Genomic DNA, 16,198 nt, shown 5'->3' with positions numbered 1-16,198 from the left:
TTTAAACATATAAAACTTCCTGGACCACTTCAGAAATCCTGGTCCACCTACTGGTTTTGGCTCCTGAACTGGTGTCCGCGACGGCGGCGCTTTTTGGCTGAGCCCTGAACACACGAGGAGACTTCCTCACCGTCGCCATGGGTTCATCATCAATCTGCTTCCTCCTCCACAGGAAGCCTCGCGGAGGAGGAAACGCTATTTCAGTAGCCGGGGTCACATCGTGACATGGATGAGAACGGAGAGTGCATTAGAGGTTTACTCCGAAGTGGTCGTTTCCTTCAGACCCGACCGCATTGTTTAATGGGAGGATGCGACTTTAATTAGAACTCCATCAAGACCACCTTGGGGGGTTCTTTAAGAGTGTTGCCACGGTTACCTGGGAAAAACTGATTTTCATGTTATACAACTAAACATTTGTATTTGACGTCCAGAGTGAGTGTGGAGGCATGTGGTCCACCTCAGAGGTTTAACGTAGACCTGCTAGAACCAGCATTTAGATTATTACTCTTCCTTCAGCTCAGATGCCGAGAGACAAGAGGGGGAGTCCGAGGTTAAAGCTCAATTAACTCATATATCATGAATATATCATCATGAACTGTGAATTAGTTTTATTCCTCGTACACGACAGCTGATCTTTCCTCTATCAAAGTACAAATACTTCCTTACTGTACCGTAAGTAGCATTTCAACGGTATCTTGTACTTTACTTGAGTATTTATATTTCTGAGAGGAGGGAAGCAACAAAGTACAAATACTTCCTGATTGTACCGTTAGTAGAATTTTACTTGAATATATATTTTTCTGACTACTTTTTACTTTTCCTCATATTTTAAAACAATTTTCTGTACTTTCTACTCCTCACACTTTCAAAACAGACATGTTACTTTAATTTTAATGCCTTTGAGAGGAATTATTGATTATTTGTTTTATTATAATTATTATTATAAAGCGGGATTCACTTGGCCTTGCAAAAGAACAGCCAGTAGAAATGTCCTTCATAGTGATACTTTTATTTTTCAGATCCTGCACTTTACTTTTGAGTAAAGAAGTAGAATTCTACTTTTAGCAGAGTCTTTTTGAACACAAGTATCTGTACTTCTACTTGAGTATAAGAACGTATAATTTTGACACCTCTGCTTATTTGGGGGGATTTAAAAGGAGGCCTGTTTTCGGCTTCAGTCCACTTTTAAATTCTTCTTCTCAGAGAAGAACACGTCTGATCTGTGAATCCACAGGGATGAAAAGCATCAACAGAAATGTGGCCCACACTGCCCTCTGCAGGCCGTGGTCTGCAACGTCACCGGCCTGAAACTAATCCAAGAAATGAATCAATGGGAAACAAAAATCTCACTTCCACAAACACAGATTTGCATTTTATTTAAAACTATCATCATAGGAGTGCACAGCACTGACTGAAATCCTCCGTGTACAGAAGAGAAACAATTCCTCTGAAAATAAATTGTGACAAAGAGATTTTTTTTCTTCTCAGTTTAACAAACAACAATCTTAGCAAAGAAAAGAAAACGAAAGTAAAATAAAGTCCGAGGTACAGAATAAACTGTGCTCTCTAATCTCAACTACAAACCAACCCAAGTCCCTTTCAGCGTAACAGGGCGGAGGTATTCGTACATTCAATACTTCTGAGGTAATTTGTCAAATAAATACAAGACTTTTTCTTTTGGTCTGTAGCCTAAATTAAACAGTGACACTCGTGGGGAAAAAAAAGTAGTGGTGCAAACTCCGCCTCTAGCCATCTCAACAACATTCATACCCGATATCTCGAACAAACCAAAAGAAAAAAAGAAATCCTAATGCGTGTTGCACACTGCGTACACCTTCAAAGTGGGTCAAAGTGCTGTACCGATCTCATCCAGTCTCTCCAAATTAAAAACCCTCCAGTGTGTAAGAGAAACACCCGTCACACACACACACACACACACACGTGACTCCCATCACCTGTCGAAGCACGGGGCGGCGCAGCTGTAGTGCATGTTCACCTGGTAGGCTCGGCCGGGAATGCCCGGCTTGGGATCCTGCTGGGTGGCGATGGCCTGCGTGCCGCCGTTGGGAGGCTGCAGCCCGGCGGCGGCGGCGGAGTGGCCGAGGTAGGAGGAGGAGGGGGCGGACCTGTGGTTGGGGGGGCCCAGACCCAGGTTAGGGGCCTGCTGGGGGTACTGCACGCCAGACCGGTGCAGGTACTGGGCCACGGTGGCCGTCTGGCCCGAGCCGTGGAACGCCGTCTGGCCCTGCTGCTGCTGCTGACCCGGCGGCTGGCACTTCTGCTTGTTGGCCTCTTTGACGTCGCTGTCATGTGCTCTAGAAAAACACAGGAACAAAGAGTTGCATTGCTGCTTAGTGATTTACGATTCAAGCAATTACCTAGTGTTGAATGTGGAGCGTGAAACGTATAAACTACTGCTTCCTCCCACTGTGAGTGAGATCATATATGTTCATAAACAGACCCCAGGCAGTCCAGATCCTCCATTCTAACGTTGTCTTCTGTAAAGTGGTGATGTCACCAAGGAGCTCATTTGCATAATATCCATCCAGACGCTAATTTGTGGAAAAGACTAAACTAAATATCCTTTGTCTGGATTAATTTTCATCACTAGTCCTCAGCAGAACAACAGCTGGTATATGTGTGTGTGATCAGCTGTCCCAATCACAACAGAGTGGGGACAGGGGACAGGGGGGGGGGGGTCTAACAGCTGCAACCAGGATGGAAATGAAAAAATTCCAAAAATATCCCAAAAATAGTTTTTTGAGCATGTTCTAGTTGTAACCTGAAATACAAGTATGAACCAGAAGGAGAAGAAACTTGTCAACCAAGTTCTTGTAAACGTTTAGAGACGAGGAAGAGGAAAGCATCCTGACTGGAAACACACTTGCATGATATTGGTGACGAGAGGTGCCTGCGAAGAGCCTGAAGGATATTAACAGACAAGCAAACCCCAGTTCACCCTGCTGCCGTCTGGCAGAGCCACAGACGCGTCAGCAGATTTCAGAGCAGATTCTTTCCTTCAGCCTGTGAGACTCTTAAATTCCTCCTGCATCAAACAACTATACCCGGTTTTTTTTTTGTCACGCACATGAGCAGTTTCTCAGCACACGGGACCAGGTTCTCCCAGGTGTATCCGGTGAGACGCTGCAGCCGGGGCGGCCACGTCGGCGACAGGTGGAGGATGAGGCGGGAGGTGACCACGCACGCCGCCGACACCAGCGACGGGGCGAAGCACAAAAACACGTGATCTGAGGGGAGGAAGGGGAACCGTTAACACAGCAACAACCAAAAATAGACTGGACGACAAGACAAAACCTTTATACTTTGTTTCAGTAAACAATACAATAGATTAACTGCTTATACTGTCATTTCTATTCATTTGATATTCTTGTTTTTATTTGCTTGTTTTAATGTTTTCTTTCTTCAATGCTTTTATTGTTTTATGTAAAGCATTTTGAATTGCTTTGTTGTTGAAAGGTGCTATATAATTCAAATTGCCTTGCTTTGCCTTTATTTATGCATGGAGTAGTTATGATTTATGACTTATTAAGTAGGACCATTTTCTCATAGACTTCTATACAACCAGAGAGGAGTCGCCCCCTGGTGGCCAGCAGAGAGAAGTAGGACCATTTTCTCATAGACTTCTATACAACCAGAGAGGAGTCGCCCCCTGGTGGCCAGCAGAGAGAAGTCGGACCATTTTCTCATAGACTTCTATACAACCAGAGAGGAGTCGCCCCCTGGTGGCCAGCAGAGAGAAGTAGGACCATTTTCTCATAGACTTCTATACAACCAGAGAGGAGTCGCCACCTGGTGGCCAGCAGAGAGAAGTAGGACCATTTTCTCATAGACTTCTATACAACCAGAGAGGAGTCGCCCCCTGGTGGCCAGCAGAGAGAAGTAGGACCATTTTCTCATAGACTTCTATACAACCAGAGAGGAGTCGCCCCCTGGTGGCCAGCAGAGAGAAGTAGGACCATTTTCTCATAGACTTCTATACAACCAGAGAGGAGTCGCCCCCTGGTGGCCAGCAGAGAGAAGTAGGACCATTTTCTCATAGACTTCTATACAACCAGAGAGGAGTCGCCCCCTGGTGGCCAGCAGAGAGATAACTCAACTCACCTTGCAAGGAGACCTCCAGGAAGTAGTCGGCATACTTGGCCATGTACAGCTTGGTCTTCTCCAGGCAGGTCATGGGCCAGCCGTCGTGCAGGTCTCCCTCGTGGACCGCGATGGACAGGTAGTACTCGATGAAGTGGGCGGCCGTGGGGAGGTACAGGTTCCACTGGAAGGTCTCCAGCAGCAGCAGCTCCATGTGAAGTAGACCCTGCTTGGTGAGGACCAGGTTCATGGAGCTCATGCAGCTGAGGCTGTTCAGGGTCTCCAGCTTGGGCACGCGGTCCTCCCTCTCCTCGAACTTACCTGAAAAAAAAAAAAAGAAAAGAAAAACCCCATCACGCCACGCAGAGAGACCAGAACCTGGTCCCGGGTCGGATGCAGACTCACTGGCCAGAAGAAGGCAGGAGAGCGAGACCATGTGGAGCTGCTGCACCGTGACGTCGTAGCGGTCCATGAAGAGGTCCAGCAGGTAGACGGCCAGGTGGCGGGCGGCGGGACACAGCCTGAAGCGGTTGCTGACGATGGCGATGAGGTCGGCGAAGTACCGTCTCAGGTTGATCTGGGGGGACTGGCCTTTGTAGGACGGCAACTTGAGCTCCTAAAGCAACATGGTGACGAATTTTACTTCAGGTTTCATATTTATATTCTGAACACATATTCAGATCAGATTATTTAATTTTTAAAATGCTCTACCTTTACTCTCTGGTCTTTATTGGATTTATTTTAACTTTATAAAACTTCAGGGAATTATTGCATTTATTTGTGTTTTTTTTTCAACTTCATAATAACATTAATATGCTTTAAATAAAATATGCTTTAAATAAAATATGCTTTCAGGAATTTTGACACACTTTTGTTTTTAAACTGTAGGCAAATATCAGTTATCGTTCTCCTAGATTATTAATACTACCAATACATCACATTATTTTTTATTATTTCTCTAAATTGGCTTGATGAGGATTTATCTGCCTAAAAACAACAACAATCCAATGCAAAATAAAACGGAATAATAAGCATCTGTGTATAAAAGGCAATTATTAATAACAATTAAGCCTGAAACAAAGACAAGAAGTTATGCACAGATTTAAAAACTTTAAAAACTACACTTTAAAAAGCAACAGGTTGCTGGTGTGTGTGTGTGTGTGTGTGTGTGTGTGTGTGTGTGTGTGTGTGTGTGTGTGTGTGTGTGTGTGTGTGTGTGTGTGCGTGTGCGTGTGCGTGTCCGTCCCTGTATGGAGGCAGACATCGCCTCACCTTGTATCGGAGCGCCTGGTAGATGTCTGCAGGCAGCTGTCCTTTCCACCATTGGTCCTCGAGCTCCATTGAAGTCAGGAAACAGGAAACACCTGCAGGCTGAAAACACGACAACACGCTGAGCCTGAGATGCTCCGCACACATGGAGGAGGACAATAACAAACTATGTCAACTGTTAGCTGCGATCACTCGGTTGTCTAAAATAAGAAAATAAATATTATTATTTATGTTGACGGTGCATTAAAGGTGTAAACTCACCCGAGGAGCACATGGAGCGGATATTCCGGGCGGTTTCACCGCAGAAAACTACTTCCAATTCAAGCTAGCCGCACACACACACGCTCGCTCAGCAAACGCTTGCTGCTGCGTTCAAGCGCTGCTCGGAGACGGCAGCTTCATGCGGAGAGTCGTTGTTTTTAAGCGGGTGTGAAAACACGCAACGTGCGCTACACCACGTGCGTGTGTGTATGTGTGTGTCACAAGGCGTTATGTCAATGCGCACGCGCAAGATTCTTTCAAGATTTTCGTTTCCTTTCTTTTTTTTTTGTATTTTTTTCGTTGATTGCAAAGTTTCCGATTAACACCTGAAAGCATCGCCCTCTTAGTCCGAGTTTGGCAGGACGCAGCCAATTAGAAGTAAGAATAGTAACTGTCGATAGCCAATCGCTGGCCTCTGATGCAGCCCATACCCAACACATGGGGGGATTATAAAATTTGCGTTTGTAAGGATCCAGTTTTCCACAGCTAGATATGCACCACACGCAATATCTATCTATCTATCTATCTATCTATCTATCTATCTATCTATCTATCTATCTATCTATCTATCTATTTATCTATCTATCTATCTATCTATCTATCTATCTATCTATCTATCTATCTATCTATCTATCTATCTATCTATCACATGCATCACACACTTTACATCTTATACATTTATCATCTATTTCACTCTAAATGGACCATCATTTACTTAATTAACATCACGCTGTATTGAAGAAGACTTCAAACTAGAGATTCAAGTGAGAAGTATGGTCATTTTCCTCATAGACTTCCATGCAATCTCCAGTCGCCCCCTGATGGCCAGCAAAGTGAAAGCAGGTTTAAGGTTTTTCACTTTCCAGAGGTTGCCGCCGTTGTACTTGAAATTCCTTGATAACGGTGTAAAGTGTGTATTCCAGGATTGTTAAATTACCCTAGAAATAAACCTCGACAATATCCTATTTATCCTGATATTTCAGTAACATTCAGAGAAACCCCCATCTGTCACCGTCCCAGTTTGCCCTGTTCTCTCCCAGTAGGCGTCCCTCATCGTGATGCTGGTGGAGAACACATCAGGTTTTCATCTCCCGTTTCTCACAAAGTGCAAAACGGTGTGAAAGGAAATGAAATTCACAACAGAAGCGTTGTGTCATTCATGTGAGATGCAAAACACATTTGTGTACTTGTTAGTGTACATGTGAGACTCTCGTATATAATATAGTCCTGCTTGTGTTTTTCCTCGTCACAGAATGAGACAACGACTCTCATTCTGTTGCTCAACCCTCTGACCGTCAACTTTGAACTTTGGGTCACACTGCTGCGAGAGCTATACATACATCACATATTTGCATCAATAGAATTTCATGGTGATGATACGACTCATCCAGTCCTTTTTTTTGTGGTACAAAGTGGGTCAGTTTGCCCCGGCAGCAGCAGCAGCAGCACAGTTCAATCTGACCCAAATAAGGTTGGAGCGACATCGATGTTATAATGACTTCCCCCGTCTATCGAGAGCAAACGGACTAATCTGATGCATCGTCCCGGGTTACCGAACACCTCAGTGTGTGATCGTGTAGTCAGGAAAGACACCGGCACATACGCCGCCTTTCTGGGCTTTTATTGCCAGGAAACATATTTCGCAATAAGTCACAAGATTCCCATAAAGAGATGAAGGATTGAACATGTGATTATATTGTTATCTGCTAATTGCATTTTGTCAGAAGCAAATGTTACATTTGTTTTTTAATGTTCTGAATGCCCTGAATTTCTCCTTTAATTTGATTTCCAGTCATGTGTTGAAGTAATGAATGATATTCATAGTTAATTAATTATTGATTTACCCAAAGAGAGATTATGCTTGAAATGAAATTGCAGTATATCTTCTTTAATAATGTTGCATTCCAGGATTGTTAAATAATGATAAGAATGAACCAAGACAAGGTTTGGGTTCTAGATATCCTATTTATTTTTTTATCATACTGCGTTACATAACGTTGAGAGAAACACCCAAACTTTCTTGCCCTCTTGTATTATTTGCAACCAGAGAAGGAAGTGACCATATTTGGATTGAGGAGGAGCGATGGGTGGATCAGCACCCTTACTGGATCCATGTGGATTCTGGTGTGAAGCTGCTAACAAAGTTAGCTTCATGATTCAAGGTCAACTTTACAGCTAAGTGTTAAAGTCATATTAGTAGCTAACTAGCATTGGTAGCATGGTAGTGACCTGTCAATCAGCAGGTAAGCCCCGCCCCCTAAAGCATCCCCTGCTTTCTGGTCTGGTGGACTCTAAATGGACCATAATGTACTAAATGAACGTCATGCTGGATTGAAGAAGAGTTGAAACTAGAGATTGAGACCATAAACTCATGTTTACAATGTTTACTGAGATAATACATCAAGAGAGAAGTAGGACCATTTTCTCATAGACTTCTATACAACCAGAGAGGAGTCGCCCCCTGGTGGCCAGCAGAGAGAAGTAGGACCATTTTCTCATAGACTTCTATACAACCAGAGAGGAGTCGCCCCCTGGTGGCCAGCAGAGAGAATTAAGACCATTTTCTTATACTTCGATACAACCAGAGAGGAGTCGCCCCCTGGTGGCCAGCAGAGAGAAGTAGGACCATTTTCTCATAGACTTCTATACAACCAGAGAGGAGTCGCCCCCTGGTGGTCAGCAGAGAGAAGTAGGACCATTTTCTCATAGACTTCTATACAACCAGAGAGGAGTCGCCCCCTGGTGGCCAGCAGAGAGAAGTAGGACCATTTTGTTCTGAATGTCTTATATTTATCCTAATTTGATGTCAAGTAAGAAACACCAGTGCAGAGACATCATGTTGTGCTCAGTAATAAAGTAGAGCAGTCCAGGGATTGTGGCTGCCTGTAGGGAGGGGGGGTCTTAAGAGGATTGGTAATACTAGCTGCTGTGTGGTAGAAGCTGTCGAGTTCGTGGGGAGTCTAGTTCTTAAAGGGCTGGAAATGTCTCCCGGAGGAAACAAATGGTGTCCCTGCGCGTTGCTTTTCTATCCAGCCGGTGTCACGCAGCGCCTAGATGGAGGCCAGCTGACAGCCATTGACCTGCCCAGGAATGTGAATGTTCTTTCTCAGACATGAAGTCGAGGATGTAAGCGGGTCTGCCACTCATTGATATCACCCTGAAAGGGAGGACTGGCTGTGTGCATCAACATCAGCTCACTGAAATATTCTGATGACGCCAAAGATCTCTGAACCATTGTTTTTTTCTTTTCTTTCTGTAACATAAATGTCCATCTTTACCTTATCTCAGCTTTAAGGGTTGCAAGTTGTTGGCAGCACAAAGGTCACTCGGCCCACTGTGACTCACTTACGCGAGATTTAACTGCAAACCAGCTACACACATAATCGGAATAATCACATAGTTTTTTGTGAGTATCACCTATTATAACGAAAACAAGCATTCAACATAAACATAAGAACTACTATGTACATATATAAATATAAGTATATATAGAATATATCTCGAGAGACATATATACTGTGTACTATATATGCTAATAGAAAATTAATAATAATACATTACTTATTATAGTAAAAATAATAAGTCATAATAATAATATAATATATACTACTAATAATATATTATTATTACTACTATATATCTGCTGTATTTAAAGATTATATATAGTTTATAGATTATCTGTCATGTGTATATCATCTTAATGTGTTTTTATTTGGGGGTGGCCATGCTTGCACAACTACTCTGTAGTAGTAAATAAAGTTTTTTTAAATGTAAATTCATAATATTGAAGCATCTTTTTGTAAATGTTTTTTTAATGTAAATTAATAATATTGAAGCATCTTTTTGTAAATGTTTTTATTTAATGTAAATTAATAATATTGAAGCATCTTTTTGTAAATGTTTTTTAATGTAAATTAATAATATTGAAGCATGTTTTTGTAAATGTTTTTTAATGTAAATTAATAATATTGAAGCATCTTTTTTGTCGCTTTTCATCCACTACACTGTAATAACACGCTCACTAAGCAGCAGCAGCGCGGGGGGATTGTGGGTGCAAACTTCTCGAGACCGAGCAGCGCGCGAGCCGGTCGATAGCAGTTCTGTTGTGTCTCGCGCCGCCCCGGGGGAGTGGAGGGGGGGGGGGGGGGGGGCTTGACCTCGTGTTGACGAGACGTGAATAAAACCACTACATGAAAGCAACGAGAGAGAGAGCCGGGTTCCGGGGGTTCGGGTTCGGGGTCTGCTGCTGCTAGGCCCGGGACGGCGCGGCTCTCTCCGGGGCTCAAAGCGGCTCAGAGAGAGAGAGAGACAGAGAGACGTAGAGAGAGAGAGGGAGAGAGAGAGGCTGTAATCCCCGTATGAAACCATCATGGCTGCCACTCGCTGAGCTGTCAAGCTCTCCACAAAAGAAAAGGTAACAACAACAAAAAACACACACAACTACACACACACGCACACAGCTAACGCTTTTACATTCAGCTACACTACTTTAACAAATCGACGCTAGCTTGTTTTTTTTAAACAAACAAACAAAAAAACAACCGACGTGGCGTAACTTTTGTCGGCACGCTATTTATTCCACCCAAGTTGTTTCGTCTTTGTAAGCTCTCTCGCTCTCTATCTCTCTCTATCTCTCTCTCTCTGTCGTCGCGTTTTATTTCAAACGGTTTCGTCTCCTCGTTAGATAACAAACAAGCAAACAACAACAAAAGAACAACGCGCGGAAGGTTACACCGGCTCCGACGGTAGTAGTTGGTGGTAGTTTTCTTTTTTACGTTATACAAGAGCAGCCTCATCACTTTGTTGTGGTCAAGTCAAACTGAACACAATGGCCGCCCGGTTCACCGTTTAAACGGCGGCTGCTCGACTCTTCTTTTATTGGTGCCTTCGTGCTATATGTGCTATATAATCCCACCAAAGCTAGCTGTTGTGTGGGACAGGTGAGTTAAAGGGGTTGAGTTCTTTTTTTCTTCCAATAAGAGTCTTTGTTTAATATCTGATCCCAGTCTGATGATTAATATCCAAGCAGAGACATTTTAACCATAGCAACAGGTGGACTTAACATTAATGACAGCTTCTTCCTCTTTTTTTTGTAAGTGTTGTATAACAAAAAGGTATCAAGGGACACTTTTCACGTACAATAGTCGATGATTTCAAAATCCACAGTTGTCAAAAGTACACATACTTGTGTTGAAACAGTATGGATTCAACTTCTTTACCCAAGTAAAAGTGGAAAAAATAGAAAAGTTTAAAGTAAAAAGTATCCCTACCAGCTTGCATCATATTAATAAAGAGAAAATGCATTAAATCTAATGTAACAAGTCTGTTTTCGAAAATGTGAAGAGGAGAATGTACAGATTTTTGTTTTAAAATGTATATAGGGAGTAAAAGTTGTCCGGAAAAATAAATACTCAAGTTAAGTAAATGATACCTGCAAATACTACTGAAGTACAGTAACAAAGTATTTGTATCTGCCCAGTTGGAAGCATTACAGAATGACAACGGCGAGAAAAAACTGCCTGAACAGATTTAAATTCAGGCAGAAATCAGCAGCAGACCAGTATGGTGTTGGTAGTATTATTAACAGTAGTAGTAATATTAGCAGTAGTCGTAATATTACACAACAGGATGAACACAGTGAATTTCCGTTGTCGAGATAATCGTGAATATCGCCACGAGTGAAATGGAAAAAGCTTTTTTAGCTCGCCATCATGGCAGAGACGTGAAAAATTGATCCTGATTTAAATAAACGAAAACAATGAGGCTGCAGGAATTATCAGAAAGAACAGACTCGCACAATGTTGCTACTTTTTAACAATTTATTTATAGATCCTTTTTAAACTTTTCCTTTACGATCTTCACCTCAAAGACAAGTCCTATGTGTACTGATTCCCATATGTTTTTAGTGCCATTTTTAGAGTTTCAAGTAGTTTTTTTCTGTAAAGCTGCAAAACAAAACGAAGCAAAAGACATAACCTTTTTCCCGCCTTTTTTTTTTTTTTTTTTAGAAACCTGGAACAAACATGGAGTCGGTGGATATCTGTGCAGCTACCTCCAGGGGAGATAATAAACGGCGTGTCAACAAGAAGAACAGAGATTGGCACAAACCGCTCTGCCTCAGGAAGACCGCCGTTCGGCCTCCAACTATGCAAAGCGAAGATAAGCACGGACCAAAGAAGATAGCAGCAGCGGCGTGGGAGCCGAGCGCCGTGTGGCCCTCGTCGAAGAGGAAGCCCCCTGAGGAGGCGCAGCAGGGGAGCGCCGACGCACTCAGGTTCCCGTGCTCACGTTGCCACGACGACTCGGACTACGTTCCCAAAGAACTGGTGAGACACTTTGAGGAAAACCACCGAGGGAGCCCGCCGGTGTTCTCCTGTCACACGTGTGCTTTCACCTCCCACGAGTTCTCCCAACTTCAGGTCCACCTGTTGACCCACAAGGACACTTTTTCCGGTTGCGGCATCTGCAACGACAACGTTCAGCGCACGTGGCCAGAGTTCAGCGCGCACCTGGCGTCACGCCACCGCCAGAACGGCAAATACTCGTGTGGAACGTGTCGAGAATTCTCTGCGGCCGACGTCAGGGTTTTTCTGGAGCACATGCACGTTCATAATCTGGGAGCCGAGGAGCCGTCGCTGCACACTAAGGGCAAGAATAAGTTCGAGCCAAAGGCGAGCGCTCCTCAGACTCTACGCTGTCAGCACTGCGGCTACGAGGCGGCTCAGAAGTGGCTGATTACGAAGCACGTTAAAGCGGTGCACGTTTGCCAGAACGGTAATCGCGGGAAGAAAAAGAAGGAGGAGCTTAATTCGCTGGCAGTGAAACCAAATGACACGATCCCAAAAATGAAGTCCAGGTTAACGAGAAGCGCCGTGCGGGAAATGTGCTGGCTGACGCAGGACTGCCTCTCTCTGCCGGGCAGAGAGTTCCTGGACAAGTACTGCCACCTCTCCGACCCGCAGACGACACTGGAGGAGACCCAGCAGTTTCTGATGAAGTCTGTTGCCAGGGAAACCGGCGACCGGAAATGGACCAAGGCCCTCAAGACTGTTTTGTCGAACGTCCCTCAAGATATGAACCTCCACCCGAAGTCGGAGAACGGCGTTGTGTCAAACGCGTCGGATCTCACTGTCCTGACCGTCAAGAACAAGATAACCGTGGCTCAGAACGGCGCCACCTACGGCAAAAGGTTGAAAATGACGACGTTGTCATCCGACAGGGAAACCGTTCCCCCCGAAAGTGTCGACCGAAACGGTCCTCAGTCGCATTCGAGCGATCGGGCGCCTTGTCTGCAGACTGAAACCAAACTACACAGGGACGGCTCGGTGCCGGCCCAGAGCGAGCCGTCCCAGTGCCCTCAAACCCAAGAAAACCGGGAGAATCAGGAACTAAAGAGTGATCAGGAATTTGAGGAACACGGCAAAAAACCTGAGGAGCCCACACACGAGGACGGGATCAACAAGTCCAGTGAGCTGAAGTTGACGAACGAGAGCGAAGCGCAGACATCCGTTCAAACGGTTGCACCAAAACGGAGGAGACGTCGCTGGAAAAGACGGGGGAGGTCTAGAAGAGCGTTTAAACGGGCGTCGGAATCGGCCCTGAAGATCGTGTTGAAGAAGAATCCGGTGAAGGAGAGGCAGTGGGTGTCACAAAGCTCTTTGTCGCCGTCGGAAAGAGGTCTACCGGAGGACCACCACACCCCGCTGAGTCCTCATACAATGCTGGAGGACGCGGTGGAGGAACCCCAGAAGAAATGGACCAAAGCTTCCGAGATCGACCCGTCTGAAGCCGTCGCTTCGAGTCCGCAGTCGAAGCCGCGGGGAGAGCTAACCCCCGGTGTTGCTGAGAAGCCAACGGGGTCTAAAGATCTGGACGGGAACACACCTATCGAGCTGCAGACGCTTCCAGAAATGCCCGATGACGTTGAGAAGTCGCCGCGGCGTTCGGAAGCAGAAGTTGACGAGAGAAAATCCGCTTGTGAGACGGCGGCAGCCGCTGAAACCGAAGTAGAGATGAGCTCCGATAAGCTCCAAACGTCGGGTAGCTCGGACCAGAATGCTGACGGAGCGACTCCTCGGAGCGGTGACATCACGTCTTCACCCGTTCCACAACCTGTAATTACAGCAGAAGGTGAGACGGCAAATTATAGAGCCAACAGAGACATGGGCGTGGTTAGGGTATTTTCTTGACGTTGAATTCTGCATTTCACAATAAAAGAGCAGTAACAAACCCACATTGAACGTAAACAAAATTCCGATTTATAATCTCGCACATTTGTGAGTTTCTTCTTGTATATTTACCACTTTAATATCGGAGAATATCCAAGTTTTTTGTTGCTGTAAATGTATGACTTTAGAATCTTGTACATTCTCGTAAATTTCCCACTTTAATCTCACACAAATCTATGACGATAAAATATTTTCACCCTACAATGGCCCAAATCTGCCGTCGTACGTTTTGTTTTAAAATTAGTGTTTCCACCTTCTGCCTTGCAGGTCCGGTGACCTCTGACCTGAGTCTGACTCCCTCCTCCGAGCCCAGCGAGCCGAGTGTTGAGGTGGTGGGAGACGGAGGAGCTGCCTCCGACTTCTACCCAGATCTCCTCGGCAGCACCAAACAGGAAGCCTCGCCGGCCTCACATCAGCGCCCGCTGCTCCCTAAGCACCTGGAGAGGACCCTAAAGCTCATCGCCATCAACCCGTCTCAGCTGGTGAAGCGTCCAGCGGGTGACCAGCCCGTCGTGGTGCTGAACCACCCGGACGCCGACATCCCCGAGGTCGCCCGGATCATGGAGGTGGTCAACAGGTACCGCGGGGAGGTGCAGAAGGTCGTGCTGTCGCGGAGGACGGCGAGCGCTCTCTCGGCTGAGGACGCCGACACCAACCCGACGAGACGCGCCGCCGAGAACGCCGTGCAGGAGCGATTCCTGTTGAAGCTGAAGCTCCGGAGGCTGAGCAGGAAAAAGTACGAGGTGGTTGACGCGCTCCCTCCCAGCGTGGCCGCCACTGCCGCCGCCGCCACAACCTTCCGCTGCTGGTTCTGCGGCCGGGCGTTTGCGTGCCAGGAGGCGTGGATGCTCCATCGGCAGCGACATCTGATGGAGTGGGAGAAGCCACTGTGATAACTCTTAAAACGTCGCGCACACTGGATGAAAAGTCTGGAAACACGACTTTGCAATAGAACTAAACAATCATGGAAACGTCTTCTCCGTTCTTTTTCTTTTTTAAAAGTCTTAATTCTTTGTTGGTTCGAGGAGAATCGAACCGTTGTCACCGTCGCGCCTCCCGGAGGGTTCAAGTTCTCAGGGGAAACATTTACCCGTCGTCTCTCTCTCCCGTCGGCGGCGCGACACAAACTCTGTACATCAATTATTTGTAAATCCACAAGGATAATTTAGTTCTTTGTATTGTTTGTACGCGATAGCTTTATTTAAGGGGATTTAAGTACACTGTCATGGAATATTTTATAGAACACTGTAATATGTATATTTGCCATACCATCTGAATTCATGATGTACGGGTAGGCTCTACAGTGTGGTAGCTATCATATTTGTTTTTTTCAGATACACCAAAACTGTGTTTCAACAAAAACAAACAAAAAAACAATCAATAAGCTGTTTTATTCAACATTTATTTATGACTCTTAGGTTTAGTCTTTATATGCTTTTTCTTTATGCTTTTTAAAAAAAATAATGATTTTATTTTTTTTGGCCATCGGAAGAATCAGTGTATTTGTAAAGATCTTTTGTATGAACTCCAAATTATGTTCAAATAATAGTATTATCTGTAAGAGGTATATTTTCCAGCAGATGTCCCTGAAGACACGATTAAGTTAACGAGACGTAAACCTGTGTTTTGTGATGTCATAGATATACTAGCAAAAGGGTTTAAAATCTGGATTCAAGAGGCCGAGATTGATTTGATATTGTTATTTTTTTTCCTCTTTTGACTTGAAATGATAATCTTATCTTTTAATTGCACTATAAAAGGAGGATTTATATTTCCCATTACCTCACCTTTATCAGGCCTGAGCTTCTGACAATCTCAACCAGCGTCCGACTGTGGCTCAACATTTCCTGTGTGTGTGTGTGTGTGTGTGTGTGTGTGTGTGTGTGTGTGTGTGTGTGTGTGTGTGTGTGTGTGTGTGTGTGTGTGTGTGTGTGTGTGTGTGTGTGTGTGTGTGTGTGTGTGTGTGTGTGTGTGTGTGCGTGCGTGCGTGCGTGCGTGCGTGCGTGCGTGCGTGCGTGCGTGCGTGCGTGCGTGCGTGCGTGCGTGCGTGCGTGCGTGCGTGCGTGCGTGCGTGCGTGCGTGCGTGCGTGCGTGCGTGACCGACCGACCATCGGACAGACACACCTGTCCCGTATACTGATATTGTGCATTTGTCCCTGTTTCTGGAATGCACAGTTTCTACTTTTTTTCAATTTAAATAAAGATTTATAATTGTGTATAAAGTCCAGATAGAGGTACTGTAAAATTTTACCCCAGAGAGTATTCACCAAGTGCCTACAAATTCTTTGTTATGCAACAAATGCGCATTGATATGATCATTATTTACGTCGGTCCCTCGG

At 45.0% G+C, this 16,198-nt stretch overlaps 2 protein-coding genes across 4 annotated transcripts; one reads left to right on the top strand and one right to left on the bottom strand.

Annotated features, from left to right (window-relative positions):
* Window positions 1-1,355: 1,355 nt before the first annotated feature.
* ccnj (cyclin J) lies at window positions 1,356-6,266 on the bottom strand. Of its 2 annotated transcripts, XM_084021163.1 has the most exons (6): window positions 5,632-6,266; window positions 5,374-5,472; window positions 4,507-4,717; window positions 4,123-4,422; window positions 3,089-3,248; window positions 1,356-2,315 (listed from the first exon to the last, which is right to left on the bottom strand). In XM_084021163.1, the coding sequence occupies exons 2-6, from the start codon at window positions 5,440-5,442 to the stop codon at window positions 1,952-1,954; spliced, it is 1,104 nt and encodes a 367-aa protein (XP_083877289.1). In that variant the 5' UTR covers window positions 5,443-5,472; window positions 5,632-6,266; the 3' UTR covers window positions 1,356-1,951. The 2 variants fall into 2 exon arrangements, with proteins under 2 accessions (XP_083877289.1, XP_083877288.1); XM_084021162.1 differs by lacking the exon at window positions 5,632-6,266 and having other exon boundaries at window positions 5,374-5,593.
* A 3,510-nt stretch (window positions 6,267-9,776) lies between these two features.
* znf518a (zinc finger protein 518A) lies at window positions 9,777-15,430 on the top strand. Of its 2 annotated transcripts, none has more exons than XM_084021799.1 (3): window positions 9,777-10,045; window positions 11,640-13,761; window positions 14,127-15,430. In XM_084021799.1, the coding sequence occupies exons 2-3, from the start codon at window positions 11,655-11,657 to the stop codon at window positions 14,750-14,752; spliced, it is 2,733 nt and encodes a 910-aa protein (XP_083877925.1). In that variant the 5' UTR covers window positions 9,777-10,045; window positions 11,640-11,654; the 3' UTR covers window positions 14,753-15,430. The 2 variants fall into 2 exon arrangements, with proteins under 2 accessions (XP_083877925.1, XP_083877926.1); XM_084021800.1 differs by lacking the exon at window positions 9,777-10,045 and adding an exon at window positions 10,395-10,571.
* Window positions 15,431-16,198: the final 768 nt, after the last annotated feature.

The sequence above is a fragment of the Eutrigla gurnardus genome (genome assembly GCF_963514095.1).
Source record: "Eutrigla gurnardus genome assembly, chromosome: 11".
NCBI lineage: Eukaryota > Metazoa > Chordata > Actinopteri > Perciformes > Triglidae > Eutrigla > Eutrigla gurnardus.
This window is presented reverse-complemented; position numbering and strand designations above follow the sequence as displayed.

Coding starts and splice junctions, on each gene's coding strand:
- znf518a (XM_084021799.1), top strand. CDS start 11,655: ATGGAGTCGGTGGATATCTGTGCAGCTACCTCCAGGGGAGATAATAAA. Junction 13,762..14,126: donor ACCTGTAATTACAGCAGAAG/GTGAGACGGCAA, acceptor TCTGCCTTGCAG/GTCCGGTGACCTCTGACCTG.
- ccnj (XM_084021162.1), bottom strand. CDS start 5,517: ATGTGTGCGGAGCATCTCAGGCTCAGCGTGTTGTCGTGTTTTCAGCCT. Junction 4,718..5,373: donor ACCAGGCGCTCCGATACAAG/GTGAGGCGATGT, acceptor ATGTTGCTTTAG/GAGCTCAAGTTGCCGTCCTA. Junction 4,423..4,506: donor CTCCTGCCTTCTTCTGGCCA/GTGAGTCTGCAT, acceptor TTTTTTTTTCAG/GTAAGTTCGAGGAGAGGGAG.